This window comes from Cetorhinus maximus, chromosome 3 (assembly GCF_964194155.1).
Source record: "Cetorhinus maximus chromosome 3, sCetMax3.hap1.1, whole genome shotgun sequence".
NCBI classification, from domain to species: domain Eukaryota; kingdom Metazoa; phylum Chordata; class Chondrichthyes; order Lamniformes; family Cetorhinidae; genus Cetorhinus; species Cetorhinus maximus.
Window position 1 is genome coordinate 132,436,465 of NC_135881.1, and position 27,251 is coordinate 132,463,715.

General features: G+C 46.5%; 1 protein-coding gene across 1 annotated transcript in view; it reads right to left on the reverse strand.

Annotated features, from left to right (window-relative positions):
- Nucleotides 1-3,269: 3,269 nt before the first annotated feature.
- The window catches only part of skap2 (src kinase associated phosphoprotein 2), a 274,482-nt gene continuing 250,500 nt past the window's right edge, over nt 3,270-27,251 (reverse strand). The window contains exons 11-12 of the mRNA XM_078534160.1: nt 3,481-3,605; nt 3,270-3,308 (exon numbers count right to left, since the gene is read on the reverse strand). Of these exons, the coding sequence (XP_078390286.1) occupies nt 3,270-3,308; nt 3,481-3,605 (164 nt within the window). The remainder of the gene's footprint in view (nt 3,309-3,480; nt 3,606-27,251) is intronic.

The window sequence follows — 27,251 nt, forward strand, 5'->3', positions numbered from 1 at the left end:
AATCCAGCTCTTGGACCACCAGAATTGACCATGCAAGTAAACTCTTCCATCTATACAAATAGGCAACAGAAGGAATTAAATCATCTTCCAAACAGCGATAGGGAAGAAGTGATAAATCAAATAGAGAAAGCAAGACAAGAGAGCAAGGTGGCAATAAGGGAAATAGTGATCAGTGATCAGAGCGTGGCAGGAAGGGTCAGTGTACAAACCTAAGAGAACATCAGCAAATAAGGCTGGATGTTGCAAAAATAGGAAAAGGCTCTGTATCTGAACGCACATAGCATTTGTAATAAAACAGATGAATTGACAGAGCAAATGGAAATAAATATGTACGACCTAATAACCATTACAGAGACAGGGCTGCAAGATGACAAAAACTGGGACCTGAATATTCAAGGGTATATGACATTTTGGAAGGACAGGAAGCTAGGAAAAGGTGGAGGGGTAGCTTTGTAAATTAAAAATGATGTTGGTACCATAGAGAAAGAGATAACCTCAGTTTCTGGAGTTCAGGATGTAGAAACAGTTTGGGTAGAGATGAGAAATAGTAAAGGTAAAAAGTCACTTGTGGGGGTGGTTTATAGGCCCCCTAACAATAGCTACACTGTCAGATGGGGTATTAATTTTAAGGAAAAGATTAAGCAAAGTGAGTGTTGGTCCTCTAGAGAGTGAGTCTGGGGAATTAATAATGGAAAATAAGGAAATAATGGATCAATTGAACAGATATTTTACATTTGTCTTCACTGTAGAGGATACAAGTAATCCCAGAAATATTTGTGAATCTGGAGGTGAAAGGGAGGAAAGAACTAAAAACAATTACAATCACAAAGGAAAAGGCACTGCGAAAATTATTAGAACTAAAGGCTGACAAGTCAGCAAGTCCTGATGGACTTCATCCTAGGGTCTTAAAAGATGTAGCTGCTGAGGTAGTAGATGCATTGGTTTTAATTTTCCAAAATTCCCTAGATTTTGTAAAGGTCCCACTGGATTAGAAAATAGTGAATATGACTCCTCTATTCAAGAAAGGAGGGAGACAGAAAGCAGTAAACTACAGGCCAGTTAGCTTAACACCTGTCATAGGGAAACTGCTGGAATATATTATTAAGGAGGTTATCGCAGGGCACTTGGAAAATCTCAATGCAATCAGGCAGAGTCAACATGGATTTGTGAAAGGGAAATCATGTTTGACTAATTTATTTGAGTTCTTTGAGAAATTAACAAGCAACATGGATAAAGGGGAACCTCTGGATGTGGTGTACTTCGATTTCCACAAGGCATGTGGCAAAGTACCACAAGGTGACAAGGGTTACTACGTAAAATAAGAGCTCAAGGCGTGGGGTGGGGTGTGGCGGCAGGGTAACATATCAGCATAGATAGAGGGTTGGTTAGCTAATAGGAAACAGACAGTAGGCATAAATGGGTCATTTTCTGGTTGGCAAGATGTGCCAGGTGGAGTGTGACAGGGATGAGTTTTTGGGCCTCAACTATTTACAATTTATATCAATGACTTGGATGAAGGGACCAAACATACGGTTGCTAAATTTTCTGATGACACAAAGATAGGGAGGAAAGTAAGTTGTGAACTTAGTAAGGAATTGTAAAGGGATAGGTTAAGTGAGTCGGCAAAAATTTGGCAGATGGACTATAATGTGGAAAAATGTGAAATTGTCCAATTTGGCAGGAAGAATAGAAAAGCAGCATATTATTTAAATGAGAGAGATTACAGAACTCCAAGGTGCAGAGGGATCTGGGTGCCCTTGTACATGTATCACAAAAAGTTAGTATGCAGGTACAGCAAGTGATTAGGAAGGCAAATGGAATGTTGTCGTTTATTGCAAGGGGAATGGAATATAAAAGTAAGGGTATTTTGCTACAGTTGTATAGGGCATTGGTGAGACCACATCTGGACTACTGAATACAATTTTAGTCTCCTTATTTAAGGAAGGATATAAGTACATTAGAAGCAGTTCAGAGATAGATCACTCGACTATTAACTGGGGTTGGGGGTTATCTTATGAGGAAAGATTGGACATGTTGGGCCTGTGTCCACTGTAGTTTAGGAGAATGAGAGGTGACCTATTAAAACAGGTAAGATCCTGAGGGGACTTGATAGGGTGGATACTGAAAGGATATTTCTACTTGTGGGAGAGATTAGAACTAGGGGACACAATTTAAAAATAAGGGATCTCCCATTTAAGATGGAGATTTGGAGACATTTTTTCTGTTGGAGGGTCGTAAGACTTTGGAACTCTCTTCCCCAGAAAGCAATGGAGGCAGGGTCATTGAATATTTTTAAGGCAAAGGTATATAGATTCTTGACTAACAAAGGAGTCAAAGGCTGTTGGGGGTAGGCGAAATGTGGAGTTGAGGCCACAATCAGATCAGTTATAATCATATTCAATGCTAGAGCAGGCTCGAGGGTCCGAATAATCCTGCTCCTAAATCGTATGTTCATGTGTATGTTTAAGCAGAAGAGGTAGTATCGTTGTTATAACTGATTGCACACCGGCCGAACCAAGAAGTGGGCATTTAAGGTATTTTTACAGCTCCATGAGCTAGTGAACCCATTTACATTGCAACTAAACCCACATGAGGTTGACACCCTAAACAGGCTGTAAAGTTAAGTGCCCCCAAGCTCGGGGTATGGAGTTGGTGCTCTGGGCACAAACACGCTGTTGGAAACCCTGTTCTACTATAAATCTGCTCGTCTCTCCTCCCTCACAGCCCTGCTTCCCCCCCACCCACCTTACAGCCCCTCTCACTGCCACCGGTCTGGTGCTCAGGCCTCAGGCTGATGTGCCGCCATTCGCCTTCCCACTGCTCGTTTCTCCTCCAATCACATGCTGCTTCTCTTCCTTGTTTGCTGCTGATAGGCTCTCTAGGGAGAGAGGCAGCAAGCACAGGAGAGACGCACCCTGTGATTGGAGGACCAGCTCCTTACCAATTCTGTCAGTTCCATTTATGGGGGTAACTTTTCTCTGATTGGTCGCCCCCGTCATTCATTTACCAGGGTTTTTGGTATGGCTTCTGGGGTGAGAGTTCTCCTGCCACCCCAATGTATTTTGAACCCTGGTTACCTTGAGGAATTTCTGCAGTGATGTCGTGGGACTGAGATGATTGGCCTCCAACAACCACAACTACCTTTCTTTATGCTAGTTATGACTCCAAGCAGTGAAGAGCTTTTTTCTCGGATTTCTTGTGACTCTCAACTGATGTTCTAATTGAATATTATAATATTAAGAACATCTGTGTAATATAAATGTTCATTTTTACCACTTAAATGTTATTCTTTGTAAACTATAGTGCACCTGTTGAAAACAAATATGAATGTAATTAAAAGCATACATCAATGCTCGTATATATTCAAGAGTACACCACTACCATTTCCCACCTGCAACTTACAAGTTCAACATGCTTTTAAAGATGTATTTCATATTCAATGTGATTAACAGTGCTTTGAGTCCAATAGTATCAACTTACCTTGTTAATAATATAAATGGCATCACCACGTTTAAAAGACAGTTCATCGGACTGATCTCCTGAGCAATCCCACAATCCTTGGTAGTAATTGATATAGTCAGTGGCTTTCTCTGCTTTTGAAGAAGCTAAACAAAATATAATTATTCTACAATTAATTCAAAATTCCTGTAGCAAAGGATTAAAATACAAGTACTTTTACATTTTGACTCAAAAAGTGCTTTGGAATGACAAAACTACAAAGTAAATGGTAGGAAATAAACAGTATAGGAAATAAACAACTATAAGTTCATTAAAGAGATGTTCAGCCTGCTATTGAATGGTTCTGTTGTAGATAAAAACTATTTTTAAAAAAATAGGCTAGCAGTCATATTGTTAAGGTGACTTGCTACAACAGTTTTTATGTATTATAAGCTATTTCTTTAACTTTGATGGATCATTGGCCCCAATTTCGCTGCAATGGCAGTACTGGCCGTGATTGCCATAAATTAGAGCCTTGCCTCCTCCATGTATTTCTTACCTCTGGACTTGATTATCCCAAAGCACTCCTGGCTGGTCTGCCCCATTCTACCCTTCGTAAACCTGAGGTAATCCAAAACTTTGCTGTCTGTGTTCTAACTCAAACCAAATTTTGTTCGTCCATTGCCCCTGTGCTGGCTCCTGGTTAAGTGACAATTCTTCCTTTCAAATCCCTCAATGTCCTTGCCCCTCCCTATCTCTGTAATCTCCTCCAGCCCCACAATCCTTCGAGATACCTATGCTCTTCAGCATCCCTGATTTTAATCATACCACCACTGGTTGACATACCTTCAGCTGCATAGGCTCTAAGTTCTAGAATTCCTTGCCTGAACCTCTTTGGCTCTTTTAAGATATCCCTTTAAACTCACCTATTTAACCAGGCTTTAGTAATCTGCCCTAATATCTCCTTATGTGGTTTGGTGTCCTACCTTGTTTCATAATGTCCCCCTGAAGTGCCTTGGGGTGTTTTATCAAAAGTGCTATATAAATACAAATTGTTGTTCTGATCCCTGATCCTCCAATGACAAATTTATGCCATGATTTGTTGGGAAAATAATTTGATATGCCTCAAGCAAGTACTGTAGTAGATCGCTGTAGCACTGCCAATGTCACATATACATCCAAGGGTTCAATACAGAATGGAACAAGTTACTTAACAAGTATGCATTTAGGAGTAATGATACCAATCGGTTAAGGTGAGGATGGGCCAGAGTAGGTAAGACAAATGAAAGCCTATCTGGATATTCTAATTGATGATTATGTACTAAAACAATTGAATAAATATACTAAGCTGGTTTAAAAAGGGACCCCGGATACATAGAGTTGTCTCCCAGGCCGCATGCAATGCATAATCACGTTCCATTGTGCTTCATGGTTGAGCTCAATAAATATTAATATAAAATCTCAGTCAGGGGAAAATTATCAAAACATTTTATGTTTTCTATGAGGTTCCCAGACCAAGTCAGTCAAGCTGAACGATACTTTACTGATTCTGAATCCTCAAGTGTCAGTCATAAAGGCCTAGGTTGCTGTGGCAATTATATGGTATTAATTCAGCAAACTCAATCTTTCTATTAATTTTAATGACACGCAGGGGGGCTATGCTAATTAGACGTTCAACTTCTTTGGCAATGGTTTCTGAGAGATAGTGGACAGATCTCAGGAAACTACAGCATGATGTCCATGATGACACAAACCACCCATAATCACCTGGAACTTCTGCACTATAATAATGGCATATGCTGCAGATGTGCCATGATAAACAACTGATGAGAAATTGACTAATTTTGCTTTCATAGAACCAGACACCTGGTAGAAATCTAATAGGTGGGCAGTTAGAGTGGCCACAACGATGTACCCCTCTCAACTGCTTATCCGTTCATTGCAATCTTAATCTACCCTTTTGAGCACACAAGAGGCCAACTGCAGGAAGGCAACAAGATTCTTCTTCAAGTGTTCAGTTTCAGTTTTGATGAGGTAATTAGGCCTGTATCGTAAATTTAATCTCCAGCCTACACATGGAAGTTACTGTGGTTTCTTTACCAGTCCAATCTTGGTGACTAAAGAAACTGGGGATAGAATAGGCCCAGAAAGGTGATTTAATTTAATGTTTTGCTTTCTTGTGGGCAAGAGGAGCAGGAACAATTCATCATAATTGTTTCCCTACATGAACTTTAAATTTTGAGATGTGACCCTCTATAGAAGCAAGTTGTATGCAAGAAATGACAGGCAGCAGGATAAAAGGCAGTACAGTTATCCCTCATTTAGCGCTCCTAATGTGTTCCTAATAAATGATGCGTTAAATGAAAACGTGCTAAATGAAAATCACTTTCCCATAAAAAGAACATGTAATAAGGTTGATAAAAACAAAATACTGCGGATGCTGGAAATCTGAAACAAAAACAAAAATAGCTGGAAAAACTCAGCAGGTTTGACAGCATCTGTGGAGAGGAAGACAGTTAACGTTTCGAGTCCGTATGACTTCATCAGAACTGAAGAGAAATAGAAATAAGATGAAATATAAGTGGTTTCAGGGAGGTGGGACAGGTGGAGCTGGATAGAGGGCCTGTGATAGGTGGAGGCAAAGGAGAGATTGCCAAAGATGTCATAGACAAAAGGACAAAGGGGTGTTGATGGTGGTGATATTAGCTAAAGGATGTGCTAATGGTGACATTAAGGGTAGAAAGCAGGATGAGCAAGTGACAGGTGGCCCTAGTGGGGGTGGGGTGGGAGGGAAGGGATTGAAATAGGCTAAAAGGTGGAGATAAAACAATGGATGGAAATAAATTTAAAAATAATAATAGAAATAGGTGGGAAAAGAAAAACATATTTTAAAAATATATAATAATTATTAGAAAAAAGGGGATCGGAAAGGGGGTGGGGATGGAGGAGAGAGTTCATGATCTGCAGTTGTTGAACTCAATGTTAAGTCCGGAAGGCTGTAAAGTGCCTATTCCTCCAGTTTAGTTGAGCTTCACTGGATCATTGCAGCAGGCCATGGACGGCCATGTGGGCATGAGAGCAAGGTGGTGTGTTGAAATGGCAAGCGACAGGAAGGTCTGGGTCATGCTTGTGGACAGACCGAAGGTGTTCCGCAAAGCGGTCACCCAGTCTGCGTTTGTAGAGGAAACCGCATTGGGAGCAGCAAATGCAGTAGACTAAATTGAGGGAAGTGCAAGTGAAATGCTGCTTCACTTGAAAGGAGTGTTTGGGCCCTTGGACAATGAGGAGGGGGAAGTAAAGGGGCAGGTGTTGCACCTTCTGCGGTTGCATGGGAAGGTGCCATGGGAGAGGGTTGAGCTGAAGGGGGTGATGGAGGAGTGGACCAGGGTGTCCCAGAGGGAACGGTCCCTACGGAATGCTGACGGGGGGTGAAGGGAAGATGTGTTTGGTGGTGGCATCATGCTGGAGTTGGCGGAAATGGCAGAGGATGATCCTTTATAGGTTCCTGACCTGTAATTTCTACACCTATTGGCTGCCTTGAACCTAACTGGCCCAAAAATCCTCTTACTAGCACTTAAGAACTTACTAACTCTTACTTACAGTTTTTACTCTTTCAATTTACCTCCAGGCGCGTTGCCTCTCCCGCTCGTCACCTCTCTCCCTGACCCTCCAGCTCACCACCTCCACCCTCCCACTTGCCTCTTTTTTCTCGACCCTTCCGCTTGCCACTTCTATCCCTGACCTTCTTGAATCACTGCATCCCTGACCCTGCCTCCCTGACCCTCCCAACTCACTGCCTCCCCCGACCTTCCCACTTGACCCTCTCTCCCTGACACTCTAGCCTGTCGCTTTCCTCTCTGAACCTTCCAGTTCGCTGCTTCTCCAGCTTGCTGTCTCCCTCCCAGACCCTCCTGCTCGCCCCTTCCCTCTGCTGCTGCCTTTCACTCTCCAATTTCCTTTCTCACTCCCTCGTTTGCAGTTTCCCTTGCTGTGAGCGAGGGCTTGGGAAAGCAGCTAGGAGTGGGGTGGAGGGAGCGGGTGGATCTGGGAAGTGATGAGCGGTAGGTGCAGAGAGCGTGAGAGGCGTTGAGATGGGAGGGTTGGGAAGGGGAGCAGTGAGCAGGAGGGTCAGGAATGGAGGAGGTATGCGATTGAGCCGGCGAGTGAGAGGGTTGGGGAGGGAAGGAGGAGGCAAGTGGTAGAGGTGGTGAGCAGGAAGGTTGGGGACGGAGGTAATGAGCAGGAGGGGCGGCTAATGTCAGGGCCGGGGAAGGAGGAGGTAAGTGGCAGTTTGTTTTTTAAAAACTCAGCAACTGCGATAAAATGAATATCAAAAGCACTATGGGGGGAATATCCCTAATTTGCCAACTACGCTAGAACAATATTGCGCGACTAGAATGCACTTTAAATGGGGAACACCTGTAATTGAATCAATGGCTTCTGGTGACATCACAAATCGTAAGAGCAATGTCAGAATTTCTGTACATCTTATATCACTGACTTATAAAATAGTAGGTCATCCTAGTATAGTAAATAAGAGAAATGTTCAAATTGTAATTTTTTGAATGATTGGAAATGTTTGCAATTTTGTACTATTTTGTTAAAATTACCCTTGACTTCAAGTGCATGAAACATGTGCCTTATACGTCAACAATTTTTTCATTGGTATGATTAAGATGGAGAAGCAGACAACCTCAGGAACACATACAAAAATAATTCCTCCATAGCCTACACATGAAGGCACTCTGTCTCTACAAGCCAAGTGTCTAAAACATTTTCAGGGCCCCCCACAATACCATAATGAGAAGTTGCATCTAGTGTTCTAAGAACACTGATCACAGGAAATAATTTGGAAAACATATTTCTTTGATTTGCATCTCACTACAACTTGTTCGCTTATACCCATCACTGGCAAATGTTTTCTGTAGGGATGGGGCAGGAAGAAGGCAGGGGGAGAATAGGGAAGAGGAAAAGAATTGCAAGGAGGAGATGGCCATTCCACTTGTCCCAGATACACCCAAAAGTCAAAGAATCATAAAATTTACAGCACTGAAGGGGAAAATATGAGCCTGAATTTTTAGCATGACGTGCGGGCATGATTGGCGGGCCTGGAAGCGGATGTGGAATCCACTTTTGCCCGGGATCTGCTGCCGGCCACAATTTCACGCTGGCTGGCCAATTAGCTGCTGGACAGCATGAAACGTGTGCTGAGATAAGCCCAGCGCTGCCGGCAGGGGCAGGAAGTGAGCGGGCACCGGGAACAGGGAGGTTGCAGGTGGGGGATTTAAATGCAGCTCCATGTAGGCTGGAAGTCTGTGTTTAGAGCCTCAGGGAGCTTATTTTCAGTATTTGGAGTCGCTCGGCGATTGAAGTGCTGCTCCTGTGTGCAAGGTGGCATTGATGCTCAGATCCCATGCCAGGTGTGATGGGAGTGCCCAGATCCAGTCTGCCCCATTTCTTAGATGAGCGCCTGAGGGTCTTACCTGAGGCAGTAAATGTCTGACGTCACATCCTGCTGCCCAAGGGACAGTAAGAGGAGACAACCACACATCACCAAGAAGGCCTGGACGGGAGTGACGATCCTGGTCAGTGATCATGACATTGTATGCTAACCTGGATCCAGTGTTGCAAAAGGTTCAATGACCTTCAATGCTCTGGCAGGGTGAGGACTGATTCCAGTTGGAACATGGGTTAGAGGTCTTTGTGAGTGGCAGCACATGTCGGTGCACAGGGGTGTGAAATGTACAGCACAATGTGGCACATCATGTGCCTTGATAGGCCACGGCTGGCATGTATGTCAGGGTAATGTACGACACTGTGACGGGCAACTGTTCCTCCATCTTTAGGGTGGGAAGGCTACAATGTGGTAGCATGTTGTGGGGGGACTAATGGCAGCACTTTTTCCCTTACAGAAGAGTCATTACAATTCGCTGGAGCGAGGGCGGACTGATGGGGGGTACCAAACCTACTCATCCTCAGTCAGGCGGAGGAGCAGGCTTTGGAAATGGCTTGCGAGCGTGGAGCCAGGTCCACAGGTCGCAGAGAGCCAAGGGTGTCGGATGAGGTTAAATGTCCATTGGAAAGGGAAGAGTTTGGTGTAGGGTCTCAGAGATGTGGGCCTGTTGTAAGAACGACATGTGAAAGGCCGTTATTCCCGTAGCTCATCCATTCTAGAGTACTTGCTCAGCCAGGGGAGGCGATGGCGTAGTGGTGTTGTTGCTGGACTAGTAATCTCAGGGTAATGCACTGGGGACCTGGGTTCGAATCCTGCCACGGCAGACGGTGGAAACTGAATTCAATAAAAATCTGGAATTAAAAGTCCAATGATGACCATGAAACCATCTGGTTCACTGATGTCTTTTAGGGACATTTAGGGAAGGAAATCTGTCGGTCCTTGCCTGGTCTGGCCTACATGTGACTCCAGACCCTTAAATGCCCTCTGAAATAGCTTAGCAAGCCACTCAGTTGTAACAAACCGCTACAAAGACACAAAAAAGGAATGAAACCAGATGGACCACCCAGCATCAACCTAGGCAATCGTCCTCCTTACTAAGATCTGGTGGCTAGTGCCAAAATTGGGAGAGCTGTCTCACGGACTAGTCAAGCAACAGCCTGACAGAGTCGTCCTCACGGAATCATACCTTACAGATAATGTCCCAGACTCCACCATAAGCATCCCAGCAGAGGTGGCGGCACACTCGGGAGGGAGTTGCCCTGGGAGTCCTCAACATCGACTCCGGACCCCATGAAGTCTCATGACATCAGGTCAAACATGCGCAAGGAAACCTCCTGCTGATTACCACGTACCCACCTCCCTCAGCTGATGAATCAATGTTGAACATCAATTGAAAGAAACACTGAGGGTGGCAAGGGCGCAGAGTGTTCTCTGAGTGGGGAATTTCGATGTCCATCACCAAGAGTAGCTCGGTAGCACCACTACTGACCGAGCTGGCCGAGTTCTAAATGACAAGTTGCTATGGGTCTTGCACTGGGCCTGCGGGAACCAACAAGAGGGAAAAACATACTTGACCTCATCCTCACCAACCTGCCACAGATGCATCGGTCCTTGACAGTATTGGTAGGAGTGACCACCGCACAGTCATTGTGGAGACAAAGTCCCACCTTCACAATGAGGATATCCTCCATCGTGTTGTGTGGCATGACCACCGTGCTAAATGGGATAGATTTCTAACAGATCTAGCAACTCAAGACTGGGCATCCATAAGGCACTGTGGACCATCAGCAGCAGCAGAATTGTACTCGAATACAATCTGTAACCTCATGGCCTGGCATATCCCCCACTCTACCATTACCATCAAGCCAAGGGATCAACCCTGGTTCAAAAAAAGAGTGCAGGAGGGCATGCCAGAAGTAGCACCAGGCATAACTAAAAATGAGGTGTCAACCTGGTGAAGCTATAAAATAGGACTACTTGCGTGCCAAGCAGCATAAGCAGCAAGTGATAGACAGAGCTAAGCGATCCCACAGCCAACGGATCAAATCTAGGCTCTGCAGTCCTGCCACATCCAGTCCTAAATGGTGGTGGACAATTAAACAACTCACTGGAAGAGCAGGCTACACAAATATCCATTTCCTCAATGATGGAGGAGCCCAGCACAGCAATGCAAAAGATAAGGCTGAATCATTCGCCAAAATCTTCAGCCAGAAGTGCCGAGTGGATGATCCATCTCGGTCTCCTCTGCAGGTTCCCAGCATCACAAATGCCAGTCTGCAGCCAATTTGATTCACTCCACGTGATATCAAGAAACGGCTGACGGCGCTGGATACTGCAAAGGCTATGGGCCCTGACAACATTCCGGCAATAGTACTTGTGCTCCAGAACTTGCCGTGCCCCTAGCCAAGCTGTTCCAGTACAGCTACAACATTGGCATCGACTTGGCTATGTGGAAAATTGCCCAGGTATGTCCTATGCACAAAAAGCAGGACAAATCCAAGCCGGCCAATGACCGCCCCATCAGTCTACCCTTGAACATCAGTAAAGCAATGGAAGGGGTCAACAACAGTGCTATCAAGTGGCACTTGCTTAGCAATAACCTGCTCACTGATGCCCAGTTTGGGTTCTGCCAGGGCGACTCAGCTCCTGACCTTGTTACAACCTTGGTTCAAACATGGACAAAAGAGCTGAACTCCTGAGGTGAGGTGAGAGTGACTGCCCTCCACATCAAGGCAGCATTTGACCGAGTGTGGCATCAAGGAGCCCTAGCAAAACTGGAGTCGATGATAATCAGGGGGAAACTCCTTGCTGGTTGGTGTCATACCTAGCACAAAGGAAGATGGTTGTGGTTGTTGGGGGTCAGTCATCCCAGCTCCAGGACATCACTGCAGGAGTTCCTCAGGGTAGTGTCCTGGGACCAACCAACTTCAGTTGCTTCATCAATTGCCTTCCTTCCATCCAAAGGTCAGAAGTGGGGATGTTCGCTGATGATTGCACAATGTTCAGCACCATTCGTGACTCCTCAGGTACTGAAGCAGTCCATGTTCAAATGCAGCAAGACCTGGACAATATTCAGGCTTGGGCTGACAAGTAGCAAGTAACATTCACGCCACACAAGTGTCAAGCAATGGCTATCTCCATCAAGAGAGAATCCAGCCATTGCCCCTTGATGTTCAATGGCATTACCATCACTGAATCCCCCACTATCAACATCCTGGGGGGTTACCATTGGCCAGAAATTGAACTGGACTAGCCATATAAATACTGTGGCTACAAGAGCAGGTCAGAGGCTAGGAATCGTCCGACGAGTAACTCGCCTCCGGACTCCCCAAAGCCTGTCTACCATCTACAAGGCACAAGTCAGGAGTGTGATGGAATACTCCCCACTTGCCTGGATGAGTGCAGCTTCTTCAACACTGAAGAAGCTGGACACCGTCCAGGACAAAGCAGTCCACTTGATTGGCACCACATCCATAAACATTCACTCCCTCCCCCACCGAAGCACAGTAGCAGCAGTGTGTACCATCTACAAGATGCACTGCAGGAATTCACCAAGGTACCTTAGACAGCATCTTCCAAACCCATGACCTCTACCACCTAGAAGGACAAGGGCAGCAGATACACAGGGACACCACCACCTGAATGTTCCCCTTCAAATCACTCACCATCCTGACTTGGAAATATATCGCCGTTCCTTCACTGTCGCTGAGTCAAAATCCTGGAACTCCCTCCCTAACAGCACTGTGGGCGTACCTACAACACAAGAACTACAGCAGTTCAAGAAGGCAGCTCACCACCACCTTCTCATGGGTAACTAGGGATGGGCAATAAATGCTGGCCCAGCTAGCGAAGCCCACATTCCATGAATGAATAAAAAAAAATGTAATGACTGTGTGCAGTCAGACTTTGTAATGATGGTCCATGCTGACATTTTTGCTCCCTCAGATGCCTCATCATCACGACGCCAAAGGGACCCTGAGGAACACCTCCACACCTTGACCCCCGAGGAGGAGCATCTGCCAGATGCACCCTCATCACATCCTCCCTTTGCACCATCCACCAACACAGATACAGTGCACAGTAGTAAGAGCACATCACACTCGCTTGTTATGCTGGTGGAGGCAGAGTCCACAGGGCACGGCGGTCGATGGAGTGCTGGAGCCCAGGATGATGCCGAGTCCGAGGAAGATGATGAACCTCTGAAGTCGTTCATCAGGCGGCAGATGGTCGATGTGCAGCAAGATCCATGGGAGGATATCGCAGAGATCACCAAAATGTACCACTCACAAACGGAAGTTTTAATCACCATGATCGCATAAGCGGTTGTCACGATGTTCCCTTGGCACATGTGTACTGGTTCATTTGTATATTTGCCTTCATTATAAAAATGTCTCATTGTATGCAATGGTCTTAGTGTGCTTCATGCATTTGATTCGGGAGAGACTCACGTGTGACACAAAGGAAGGGCTGCAAAGTTTATTTCAGAGGTTGGACTTTTACTAAAGGGTGACATGGTTGCCTTATCAGGAGAGATCAGTAAGGTGGCATCTTGCTATCACCTTGCATCCTTGGTTTGGATGTTGAGCTGAAAGTCCTTTGGATCACGGCCTCCCTGCCTCCCATAAGGATCCTCACATCGGGATCCTGCTCCTCACCCTGGGACCCTTCTGGCTCTTCCTCAGACCCAGCACTTGAGTTGTCCTCTGCGGCCTGTTGAGCAGGATTGCTGTCTTCATCCTCCAATGGGACCCTCTTGACAGAGCCAGCTTGTGCAGTGCGCAGCAAACGAGAACAATAAGGGAAATGCGCTCTGGAGGAAATTGAAGTGATCCCCCTGAGTTGTCCAGGCAGTGGAACCTGATCTTGAGTAGGCTTATGGTTTTCTCAATTATTGCCCTTGTGGAGGCCTGACTGAGAATATACCTTTCCTCGGCTTCTGTCCCTGAGTGTCTCAGTGGCGTCATGAGCCACCTTTTCAGTGAACAGCCTTTGTCCCCCAGGAGCCAATCAACCAATCAAGCTGGAGCCACAAAAAGCCTTGGTGCCTGGGAGTGATGGGAGATCTCGGCCTCATGGCAGCTTCCCGGATACCTGCTGCAAACTGCAATATCTCTTGAGGTCTCACACAATCTGAATGTAAAGGGAGTGGAAGCCCTTTCTATTGACAAAGGCACCCAGCTCCCCTGCTGGTGCCTTTATGGCCACATGCATGCAGTCAATTGCTCCCTGGATGGGGGGAAATCCTGCAATTGCAGTAAAGCATCTGGCTTGCTCAGCCTGGCTGGCTTCGTGGGTCTGGAAGTGAATGAAGGCACTGGCCCTTCAGAACAGAGCGTCAGTGACCAGCTTGATTCTGCTGTGGGCAGCTAATTTGGTGACACCACATAGATCTCCCACTGAGCCCTGGAAAGAAGCTGAGGCGTAAACGTTCTGGGCCACTGTCACCCGAAGAGCCATTGGCATAGGGTGGCCACCTACACAGTTGGAGGCGATCTCTAGACCAATCATCTGGCATACGGAGTTGACAGTCTCCCTGGAGCCTTCTTTGGCACTGAATCATGTCCAGGTAGCAGGAATGCTGCTTGTTGGCTATGCCTGTTGGATAATGGCTGGGTTCTGCCTTGCACTTCCTGCCGGCCCTGCACCCCTTCTGGCTGCGCCTCTCAATCCTAACCCTAACCCTAGTTAGCACATCAAGTTGCACAAAGTGAATTAATTTACCCAAACACCCGATCAGATTAAAAATGCCTAGTTGCCCATCTAATTTGAAAAATAAACTCAACTATCTGATGGAATTTGAATCACACTGGGGCAAACAGTCTAAAATGACTCAAGTACTATTGCAGCTCCAAATTGTTTGCCATTGTAAATTGATATCATCTAAATGCACTGGATATCAAATTCTGCCTCAGTTCAACTTGATATTGTGTACACTAAATATTAAAGTATGGGCCTGAATTTTACCCTTGGCGGGCAGGCGCAATCAGCAGGCCCGTGACCAGTTGGGAAATGGGCCGTTGCCCACAATTGGCCCCTGACTGCGATTTCACACTGGCAGGCCAATTCAGGCTTGCCCAGTGTGAAACACATCCTCCTAATGGTCAGGAAGGGGCAGGCAGGGGCAGGGGTCTGTCAGCCACCGGGTCCAATGCTGACCCGGTGGCTGGTTTAAAAACGGTACAGGCAGCTCCCTGAAGACTGCCAGGAAAGAACATATTTGCAGAGTTCTGAAGACCGAAGTAATGACTTCAAGTCTGACTGGAAAGGCCAGGCGGGAGGGGCAGGTCAGGTGGGCACTCGGCACCCCCCCACCCCCTCTCCGGTTTTCGGATAAATGCCTCATGGTTTGCATGGAGTAGGTGGCTGCCAGGAGGGAACTTGTCCTCAGAGATGGAAGGAGGAAGCCACTACACCTAACAAAAAGAGCTTGGGAGGAGGCGGCAGCACAGGTCAGCAGCCATGATGTTGTGTGGCGCACATGGCTGCAGTGCCGCAAAATGTTTAACGACCTGTTGCACTCGTGAAGGGTAAGAACTGTGTTGTCATGGATCAGTGTGTTGAAGTGTTAAGGTCTGGCCGTCCCCCGTGGAACTCAGGGGTATTACAGTGTGAGTGCCAAATGCCAATGACGCCGGAGCTGGCCAAGTGGGTGAGCCCTGGCTGCTTGGACTGAGTGCCTTGCGGCTCGAGGGCTACGACTCGGATGTGCTCTGCAAGGTGTTCCTCAGGTAGGGTTGGCCAGGCTGCAATGGCGCTGCAGGTAGAGAGTGGTCTAATCCATGCTCCTCTGTCCTTTCAGGAGAAGACAAGCCATAACAACATTGAAAGGTTGTGGACAGGCGAGGCCCCTCCAAACCTAACCCTACCCAGATTCGAGCAGGACACCTTGGAACCGGAGAAGCACCAGGCCTCGGAGAGGCTGGGGTGTCAGACGAAGGTAAGAATGCGGTGCACAGAGGTGAAAGCTTCGGATGGTACAAACATGCTTGTGTAGTCTCATCATTGATGGGAGCCTCAAAACTGGATTCCCCATTGATCACTGAAAGACAATGGCACCATGATGCAGATCTCCATTGTCTCACAGGGTGCCTGGCATGCACAGGGACAGTCTGATGACTTAAGATAATGGCATGTCGTTGTTCTCCCTTACATTCACCAGCAGGCACTCAATCGCAGGACCCTGAAGAGCCACTCCTGACGCCAGAGGACCGCCAGGCTTTCACGTGCCCCTGCTTTACACCCGTTCTCTAAACCTTGCGCTATTTTACGCCCGATCAGGTCGGGTGTGCACCCGCCCGCGAGGTGTAAAATTCTTTCCACGGTGTCTGAACTGATGGATATTTAATAAGGCTAGCTGAAATTTTGGTGTGGATTAACTGCTCATTTGGAACTTATCAAACAAATACATGTACACTTAAATGACAAATTGTTTTTGGTTTAAACATAATTGAAAATGAACATTTTCTTTAGGACATTCAGAAAAAAATAAAAAATAGAAGAGAAGTCTTGTTTCCCTTTGGTGACTTGTTTTTAAGCTTTTAGCCCATGTACTATGATACTTAAACAATATTACAGAAATAAAGCTACTCAAATCTGAGGGCGAGCTCCATTACTGTAACGTTAGCTCTACACTATTAAAACAGGCACTTTAAACATAATTCAAACAAAACACTAGATCTGCTTCCCTTGTTATCTTTTATGGTTCATTCGTCTTCCATGCCTCTTATTAAAATGTTAGTGTTTTCTACCTATCTTTTACATACTTATTTTCCTAAAAACAAAATACATTTCACTTCTTTTACTCCCTTGTCACCCTCCTGTCCATTTTGGACATTGGTTCAAATTTCACTTTGATATAAATTTGTCTTGGGCAGATTGTATAAGTTGCCCTCTGCTTAATTTTCTTTTCTGATGACTTTGATTGCTCCAAGAGACTTGAATTCACTATCATTTTATGTATGAATTTATAACTCACAGGGTTTTCAGTCAATAAGTACTGGCTTTAGATGTCAGTTTTTAAACATAGATGCACAGGTAAGGATAGATCTGTCTGCATTACCGATGTGATTAATTATGATATTTGATACAAAAAAATGTAATACAGAAATGGTGGAATCATCCGTGCCCGCTGGCATCGGGCATGTTTGGTGGCGTGAGCAGACAATACGGTGAGAAGCCAAAAATCAGTTTCATGACGTTGTGAAACCAGTTTGCGATCATCCACTCCGCCTCGGGCACAGATGCAAAGTAATTAGTGTTTTAGTGGACTGCGGAACAGTTGGACGACTGGGCATGTTGTATAATCCCCTTGCTAAAGCTGGCCATTGCAATGTCATCATCCTAGTTTGGACCAGACTCCCCCATGGTTCAAGCTAACAGTGCAAATTGCAGCGTGGGTTAGGAGAATGCCTGCGCCCAAGCTGAGAACACAGCATGCAGTCCAGTGGGCAAAGCTGCCACCACTCAGTCAAGTGGAGTGGGGCAGAGGTGGGTTGGGGTTTCAGGCAGCCATGCAGCGTACTAAGCTCTGGCCATCCAGGTGGTGGCCAGCACGCTCCAGAATGCATTAAGGGGCCTTCAGACTTAACCAAGACAGGTTCTTAGTACACCCATGCTAACACACTTGTCTCCCTCCTTCATCCTGCAGGAGGAGTACATGAGGATCATGGAGCCCGGTGAACTAGCTGTATGCCTCAAGCCTTACAAGGAGCAAAGACAACTGAAGAGAGTGATTGAGGCACCTGGCTGCACAGAGGGAGGAGTAGCACCCTCTGGAAGAAGGGGCGGCTGGGGCTCCCACACACTATGCTGAAGAGCCACAGAGAGCCATCGCTGGTTGGCACCTAGCTAGACCCAGGGTCTACAGATGCCACCTTTCATTCCTGCAGATGACCGAGAACTGCACTAGTCTAGGGAACTGATCGGTCACATCTGCCAGCTACTGCAGGATTTGGCTCCACGGTGACATGGCCATGAAAGTGACTGCAGCGCTTCATTTCTACATCAGTGGCTCCTTTCAGGGCTCCACAGGTGAGCTCTGTGGGATGTCACAAGCCTCCACCCACAAATATATCCATGAGGTCATGGGTGCCAGCTTTGTGAGGGCACACAATTTTGTGCATTTCACCCGGGACAAGGACAGCCAGGATGCAAGAGCAATTGGATTTGCCCAGATCTCGGGTTTTCCACAGGTGCAGGTACCATCGACTGCACTCACATGGCGCTCAGGTCTCCGTTGCAACACGCAGTCAACTGTCAACTGCAAGGGATTCCATTCACTGAACATGCAGCTGGTGTGCGACCACCACAAATGCATCCTGCAGGTCTGCGCACGGTTTCCAGGGAATGTGCATGACGCCTACATTCTCAGTCAGTCACATATCCCTGAAGTCTTCCAGGGTCCACAGAAGCTTAAGGATGGCTGCTCAGTGACAAGGGCTACATGCAGAGGACGTGACTGAGGACACCCGTGTGGTGGCCTCAGACTGCAGCAGAGTGAAGTTATAACGAGGCTCATGCTGCAACTTGCAACTTGGCGGAGCAGACCATCGGGATGCTGAAGATGAGGTTCCGGTGCATAGAGGTTCCGGTGCATAGACCGGTCTAATGGAGCCTGCAGAGGGTATCATGCGTCATTGTCATCTGCTGCACCCTTTACAACCTGGCGCTGCAACAGGGAGACGAGCTGGCTGATGAGAAGATGGAGGAGCTGGAGGTCTCCTCCGATGAGGAGCACGCCAACGGGGATAAGGGTGAGGAGGTCTTCAAAGGCGACAATAATGGGGATGAGGCCCTCATACTAGCCAGACAAGGCTGGCGCTCTTGGGAGACCCTCATAGCTGCTAGATTTGTGGAGGATGATGACGACGTGCAGAGAGGAGATGCCATAGCTCCTCAAATTGCATCTATGAATGTTTGACTCCAGTCTGGCTTATGGCAATGCACATACGCTCTGCAATAATGCTCTTGTCATGGAAGCGCAGTGGAGGCCCTAATAGTCGCTCAATTGCAGGAGGATGGTGATGACATGCAATGAGGACACTCCACAGATCTTCACATAACCTCTGAGAATGTCTGACTCCTGTCTGGCTGAGGACAGCTCGCTTGCGCTCTGTGATCAGCGTCATATCATAGAGACGCAGTCATGAAACCTTAAAAGCATTTGATCCTTTATCCACTGTCAGCACTTGACCCTTCAGGAGCACAGTGTCACAGGACACAGATGCTGAAGATATGGGGGCCAGCCCCACCTTAAAGGTGCTGAGAGCTACAGAGAGAATGACGGAACTCTGTGACGCCTGCCCACTACATTCTGGCAGCAATGACAAGCACCGTCGAGGTGCAGGCATCAGTAACGTGCCCAGGCAGTGTGAGGCCGGACCATCACTTTGGTTTGAAGACTGCACAAAACACAGGGAAGAGGGTCCTGGACTGAGACACCTGAGATTTCACATCTGAATGACACAAACACTGTTCAGTTCATCAGAACAAGGAGCCACAGGCAGGGAGACATTCTTGGGAATTTATTGACAATAGTGAGCAGCACGTACAAGTAGTTGACACCCGTGCTCAGGATGTGCAACTACATCTTCTTAACTTTCCTAACCCTGCCGCTATGTCTTGGTTCTCCCTGGCCATCCACAGCAGAGGTGGAGGCAGCCTGCTGACTGCTACACACTGTCTGTGATGAGCTTGGTGGGTGTCCTCTGGAGGGCCGAGAGCTGGAGGGCCCCGGCCTGCTTTCGGGGTCCTGTTGTCTAGCAGTGGAACCCTCCTCAGCCTATGGAGCTGGAGCTGCTCAGGGCACAGGAAGAGGGGGTTCGGACACTCCCAGAGTCACCTAGATGGATGGCCCCGGTGGGGGCACACCTGCTGATCCCCCTCCCCCCAGGTGCCCGAGGGCCCCTGGCTGACATGTTGAGGAGAAGGGGTAGCTGGAGTGAGATTGAGCTACACCGTATCCCTCTCGTGTACACGCTGTTGGAGCCCAACTATGGTGTCAGTGATGGAGTTCAGCCCACACAGCAGTGCAACAGCGATGTCCTGGAGGAGGCTGCCATCTTACCAGCGGAGGAATGCCTGAAATCAAGGTCCTCACGGACTTTGAAAACAGAGCCATCCAGCTGGCAGGTGAGGATCTGAACCATTCCTCTGCTGACAATGAGGTCAGCAGTGCTCAGCCAAGTGAGGATCCAGCAGTGCAACATCCATCAGACAACCATGCTGTGAGTGATGTGTCCTGTTTCACAGGCCACTGCCCTGCACTCATTATCTCCCCTTGCTTCCCCAGGCACATTTGGGAAACAGCCAATGGAGTCCACGATCCAGGACCTCCAATCAAGCCCTGAAGAAACCTCTGAAGAGGAATCTGGACGCACCCTCGGAGTCCTGTCACAGCGCTCACTCACACCCTGAGGGCCCTGTGGATGTGTGATGGGTTTGTGAGATGGGAGTTGAGAGTGATGAAAAGAGTGACTTTTCCTGCCAGAACAGAGATCATCATTCATCCTCTTGTGGCACTGGCTGGCTGTCCTCTTTTGAAGGGCATTGGCACTGACCGCTACTGCCAATGCCTCCTAAGCGCTTTAATGACGTATGTTGCTGCCCATCCTGCGGCCAGTGCAAGTGTAGGGAACCTCATAGCGAGCCTCCACTGTGTCCAAAAGGTGCTCGAGGGACACGTCATTGAACCTGGGGGCTGCAGTCTTTTTGCCTTTCAGGGCCATGTCTTCTTTGCAGCAGTCCTGGGCTGGAAGCACTGAGATGCGTTTGTGTGGCTGGACTTTAAATATGGTGCCCAGTGTGGTGAAGCAGTAAGGTGATGACGTGGCAGGTGAATGAGAACCCATCTGCCATGGAAACGGCGTAGTTCCTGGCGATGCATAATTAATGTGGCGGGTTTGGGATGATACGGCATGAAAAGCCGCCGTTGCGACCAGCGGGTAAAATGGTGTTTTACCCACCCGCTACCGCACATCTGAGACAATTCTGCCCAAAGTGTTGTGCTAAATGACTATACTCCAGTGGCATAAAGGTTAAGGATGTGTGTCACTTACATTTGCACGGTGGTGCAGCACCATTCCCGAATGGTGTGAAATGGCATTCACGCCTGTGATTTGCCACACATTGAGCAGAATTTAACAAGAAGAGCAGGGCTCCTGACAGTGGGGCCAGAAATGGGTTCCACTTCCACTCACATGTCAGGAGCTGCCACACAATCACAATGTAAATTGAAAGTGTGCGCAGCAGGCACATATCCCATGTGCAATCACGCCATGAGGGCAGGCAGCAAGTGTCCACCCCTGCTATCAACTGAATTATTTCCAAGTTGTGGTGGGCCATAAGAGGCCTACCTCTGTAAGCACCCAGTCTCTGCAGGCAGAGAGAACTAGTGCCAATTAGGATAAGCGCTCATCCACTTGCAGGCCTAACTTTAAAATTTTTCGGCAACTCGCAGCTTCCATCCCCACTTGACAGCCTCCATCAGTTGACCCCAGGTCCTTTTGATCTGTCAATTTATATTTTTGGATACCTATCACTCCCTCTTTCTATTATCTTTTTGGACCCCCATAACTTGCCCCTCATTCATCAAGCTGTCTTACCACAAAGAGTGACCCCAAGGTTCAGCGATGCCTCCCTGCATGCCTTCCGGAAAAGGTGATATGTTCTCTTCCTCAGAGATGACAATAGGAGATCTTCCCACTTGAGCAAGGCAGCCTGGATAGAGATCACAAAGGAGGTGAGCAGCTATCGGGTCCACTCAAGCTCTTGGGTCCAGTGCTGGAAACGGATGAATGACATCCTCCATTCAGCCAGGGTAAGTGGCAAAGTGGTATTGCAACACATGCTACTCATGAGGGTATCAAGCCAAGGAACTCTGGGGAAATTGACTCCAAGGCAAAAGAGGGTAGGCTGGGAAATGCACGCACATCATCAGTACCACATGACCAGAGACCAGTGTGTAACAATTGTGCATATAAGGCAATGGGGTACCAGTTAGAATATGACATGGGAATACATGGGGACAAGGGAGTTAGGTGTCTCTTGATATGCCAATAACTCTCCAATTTGTCATCCAGGATAAGGACACATTCAAAAATGTAGAGAGGGCCAAAGGAGGAGTGGCTGAGCTGACAGTCATTATGTTTTTTGAGCAGAAGGCCTTGGTGATAGCTGGAGAATAGGGAGGACGCTCCATTGCAGACTGTGAAGCTGGACTAGCCAGCTAGCAAAGTGAGAATGCCTCCAAGCTGGTGTTGAGACATCGGCATAATAGAGAAACACGTGAAACTGATTTCCTGATAGACTGACTTGCTCCTAAAGTCCTTCTTGTTCTTCTCCATTACAGGTTTCTGCCACAGACTGAGAAGGCCCAAAACCACTAGTGCCAACCAGCAACTCCACTTCTGATGAAGATGAAGAACAACCAGAGGATGCACCAACATTTGCCTCTCCCTCATCAGCACAGTTATACTTCTGTGGGTTTCTGAGGGTTCATGTGAAGAATTGAGGGCATATGCTGATGGTCACTTCACAGAATTGTCCCAGCAGCTGAGGACGGCTGTGTCTGCTGATGTCCCTGACAGTGGGAGGGCTGCTAGGGATCAGATCCACGCTGATGTGGAGCCTCTGGTCTTGGCTTCGCTAAGCCTACTGCAGATACACAGGCAGACAGGGGAACATCGGGTAGAGGTGCCAGAGTCTATGCAGGACCTTGCAGAGATGGTGGAGGAGTCCATCTATGCCTTGACTTCTGCCATGGCTCCAGCATAAATTTTATGGAGAGGTTGCCAAATGTCACGGAGAGCCAGGCCTATAATACAGTCCAAATGAGCGAGGACCTGCATTCTGTCGCTCTGGCTGTAGGCTCAGTACAACAGTGGCTAGGCAAGAGGGGACCTCCCTACAGGTGCCCCTTCTCCTCAGGGATACAAGGAGGTGCCACTGCCCAATGAGAGGGAGGAGAAGTGCCAACTAATCACTTTGGGGACGTCTTCTCAGGGCACTCCCAGTTTGAGCACTGCAGCAATTCACCAAGGCTCCTTCAACAGCACCTTCCAAACCCACGACCACTACCATCTAAAAAGCCAAGGGCAGCAGATAGATGGGAACACCACCACCTAGAAGCTCCCCTCCAAGTCACTCACCATTCTGACTTGGAGATATTGTCACTGTTCCTTCATTGTCGCTGGGTCAAAATCCTGGAACTCCCTTCCTAACAGCATTTTGGGTGTACCCACCGCACATGGACTACAGCGGTTCAAGACGATAGCTCACCACCACCTTCTCAAGGGCAACTAGGGATGGGCAATAAATGTTGGCCCAGCCAGCAAAGTCCACATCCCATGAATTAATAAAAAAAGAGTCCACTTCAACTAACTCTGTCTTCATACCCTTGTACTTGCCTTTATTTGAGTTTAAGACACTAGTTATGGACCCATATTTCACACTCAAAATGAATATGAAATCCCATCATATTATGATCACTCTTACCTAGAGGATCCTTTACTATGAGGTCATTTATTAACCCTGTCTCATTACACATTACCAGGTCTAAAATAGCCTCTTTCCTGGTTGTATCCAGAATATATTGTTCTAAGAAACTTTTCTGAATACGCTCCATGAACTCATTCTTCAGGTTACCTTTGCCAATTTGATTAATCCAATCTATATGAAGATTAAAATCTGCCACTAATATTGCAGTGCCTTTCTTTCAAGGTCCCATTATTTCTTGATTTATACACTGTCAGGGAGCCTATAAACCACCCCCACGAGTGACTTCTTTCCTTGGCTATTTCTTATTTCCACTCAAACAATTCTATGTTTTGATCCTTCAAACCAAGATCAATTTTCATTACTGTACTGATCTCATCCTTTATTACCAGAGCTACCCTACCTCCTTTTCCTTTCTTCCTGTCCTTCCAAAATGTCAAATACTCTTGAATATTCAGGTCCCAGCCGTGGTCACTTTGCAACCATGTCTCTATAATGGCTAGTATATCATATTCATTTATTTCCAATTTTACTACCAATTCATCCAGTTTATGATGAATATTGCATGCATTCAGATAAGGAGCCTTTAATTCTATCTTTTTACTATTTTTCCCTACTCTGGCCTTATTTGCTGGTGCACTCTTACATTTATATGCTCTGTCCCTTCCTACCACACTCGGGTTATTGTTACCTGCATTGCTACCCTGCATTACTGCCTTGGGGTTTTCTCTTTAAGTTTTTAAATCTCCCCTCATGTGAATCCTATCACCTACTGTTTAGTTTAAAGCCCTCTCTTCAGCCCTAATTATATGATTTGCTAGTACACTGGTTCCAGCGTGGTTCAGATGAAGGCCATCCTAACGGTACAGCTCCCTCTTTCCTCAGTATTGGTGCCAGCGTGCTATGAATTGAAACCCATTTCTGCCACACAATCTTTAAGTCACACTTTCAATTCTCCTGATTTTTTATCTTTATTCTTTCATGGGATGTGGGTGTCACTGGCAAGGCCAGTATTCATTTCCCATCCCTAACTGCTCTTGAACTGAGTGGCTTGCTAGGCCATTTCAGAGGACAGTCAAGAGTCAACCACAGTGCTGTGGGTCTGGATTCAGTGGGTAAAGATTTACCCTATGCCAATTTGCTCGTGGCTCAGGTAGTAATCCAGAAATTACAATGTTTCTGCTTCTGCTTTTCAATTTAGTTTTTGCCTGCTCATACTTCCACTTTCTTAATCCTACCAATGTAGTTGGCATTCACGTGGACCATGACAACTGGATCCTTTCCCTCCCGCTCAAAGCACTTCTTCAGCCTTGAGGAGATGTCCTTAACCCTGGTACCAGGCAGGCAACACAGTTTTCAGGGCTCAGCTCTCGGTTGCAGAGAATAGTGTCTATTCCCCCTAACTTTACTGTCCCCTACTACAACTACATTTCTTTATGCCAGCACTATGCACCACCGCACTGTGCCATGCCTTCCCCACCACAACCAACCCCCCCCCACCACCCATCCCACTCCCACCTACCTATAGCATCACAGTGCCATGGTCAGTTTGCTCATCGTCCCTGGAATTCCTGGTCTCATCCACACAAGCAAGAAACTTGAGCCTGTTGGACAATTGCAAGTGCTGAGGGTCCTCCCTTGCTACCTTTTAGATCTCCGTGCCTGCCTCTCTTACAGTCACACCCTCCTGTCCCTGACCACCAACAAAATCTGAAGTACCTAGCCTAAGGGGTGTGACTGTCTCCTAGAACAAAGTGTCCAAGTAACTTTCCCCCTTCCTGATGCATTACAATGTCCGAAGCATGGACTCCAGCTCATCAACTCGGAGCCGAAGTTCCTTGAGCTGTAGAAACTGTGGATGTCTTTAAGTGGATCAAACAGGTATCCACCAGTACCCACATGCTACAGCTGCAACACATCACCTGTCCTGCCAACTTTTTTGTACTTAACTAATTAGGTTACAAGTTTAGAATATCTCTCATTGATTATCCGTAATTATATCTTAGAATTTAACTCATTACACTATAAATTTGATATAATACTTACATCTTCCCAGTACCAGTTTAAACTATTGCCCCAGTTTAGAGGGGAAAATAACTTAAAACTCACCGATTATCCACCTGCACACCTATTTAACGCCTCCCGGCTTCAGCTCTCGGGTCTCGCTGTCTCCGGTTCCCTCTCTTGGATGACTCCTATTTTGTAAAAGGCCATAACAGCACCTCCTCTCTCACTGCACCAAATTCCTGATTTAAGCACTTGGTCTTGCTGCATTCAGTTTCCAGCTGTCATCTACATGAGACTTACTTTGTGCATGTGCTAAGCCTCCTGTTCAGGTTCCAGTGAGATGAGTCAGCCACTGCTAGCTAGGGAACTAGTTCTAAATGGTTACCTAATTAACCATTGTCAAGAAAACAAGAAATTGTAATATTTTCCTTCTGTTAATAACCTTGTCATATTTCTTTTGTACTGGAAGACAGGCTGTTGGAGGTTTGTAAATATGATAATTGGAGTAAGAGCCGGAGTGACTGCAAGAGTTTAAAGCCAACAGTAAGAAATGGCTTTGATATGTTAATGAACCAAAAGGAACTTCAATCAGAATTTTACATAAAGCAATAACAGGAGTGGTTTTGAATTAAGTTGTTTTAGTTCAAAGGGGGATGTATGCAGATTGTAAAAACATGCAAGTACATGAGGTAAAAATAGGGTAAGTTTACTTTTTTTAAAAGCTTAAGAGCTAAAGTTAAGAAGTATCTAATCAATTCTGGGAAGAAAGTATTCCTGAAAAGACTGACTGAGACAATAGAGAGATCAAAAGGAAAGAATGCATTTAAGGAAGTACTGAAGCCTAGATGGAGGTAGCTGCTTAGATCTCCCAGAAGACAGCAGGATAGCTGGTCAGAGCTCCCAAAAGACAGTGTGAACACGGCCAGACCGGGAGGATCAAGTGCTTTTACCCTCAGAGGGCATTTCAAGGAAAAAAGGCACTGTGTGGTAAAAATTACTGGAATTCTATAGATTTTAAAATTTATAAGGATAGTTGCTGAACAGAAAAAGGGGAGGTTAGCTCTGAGGGTAGTTAAGCTAAGATCTTGTGGAACTGTTTTAAAGTACTGTTCACTATGAGAAGCCAATCATGTGTTTAATTGTAATTGTGTTTTATTTCTCTATTTTTTAAAAAATAAATGCTTATTCTACTATAAATTCATCACAAGTAGTCGGGGCCATCATTTCCTGACTTCAGAACCTTTCCTCATGCTATACAAATTGCAAAAACCGTTTTGGCAGCTGTTTCAAGTTTCCCTCTGGGATTTGGGCAGCTCGGCATTTATCATTGGCTGTGCCATAACACTACCCTATAGGTGCCTCCAGGTAGGGACTTTGTCTATCACTGACTAAGACTTTATGAACCTACAGTTTGCTGTTACAGTTAAGTTAAATGCTAAATTAAAACTTGATTTGATTTTAGAAAGAGATCAACACTTAAAACACCCTCATTTACCAAATTCCCAGATTTAAGCACTCGGTCTCATTGCACTCAGTCCCTAGCTGTACCTTTGTGCAACATCAGCTGCGGATGTCGGGGTCACACCAATGCGTAGTAGTCGTAAAAGAAAATAATTAAGTATTGCGGGCACAATGGTGGCATAGGTACTAAGACACTTATGTTATACACATGTATATAGATATCACAATATATTTTGTTCACTTGACTATTGTGTGCACTATGTGCATTTGTCGGAATACCCTCCTTTGGAGGGCATATTGCACTGTCATATTTCATGCTTGCCAGTCATTGCTGCATGAAGAGGACTGAGGGACATCACACCTGTGTCGACAAAATTGTGGCAGTGTGTTAGAGGTC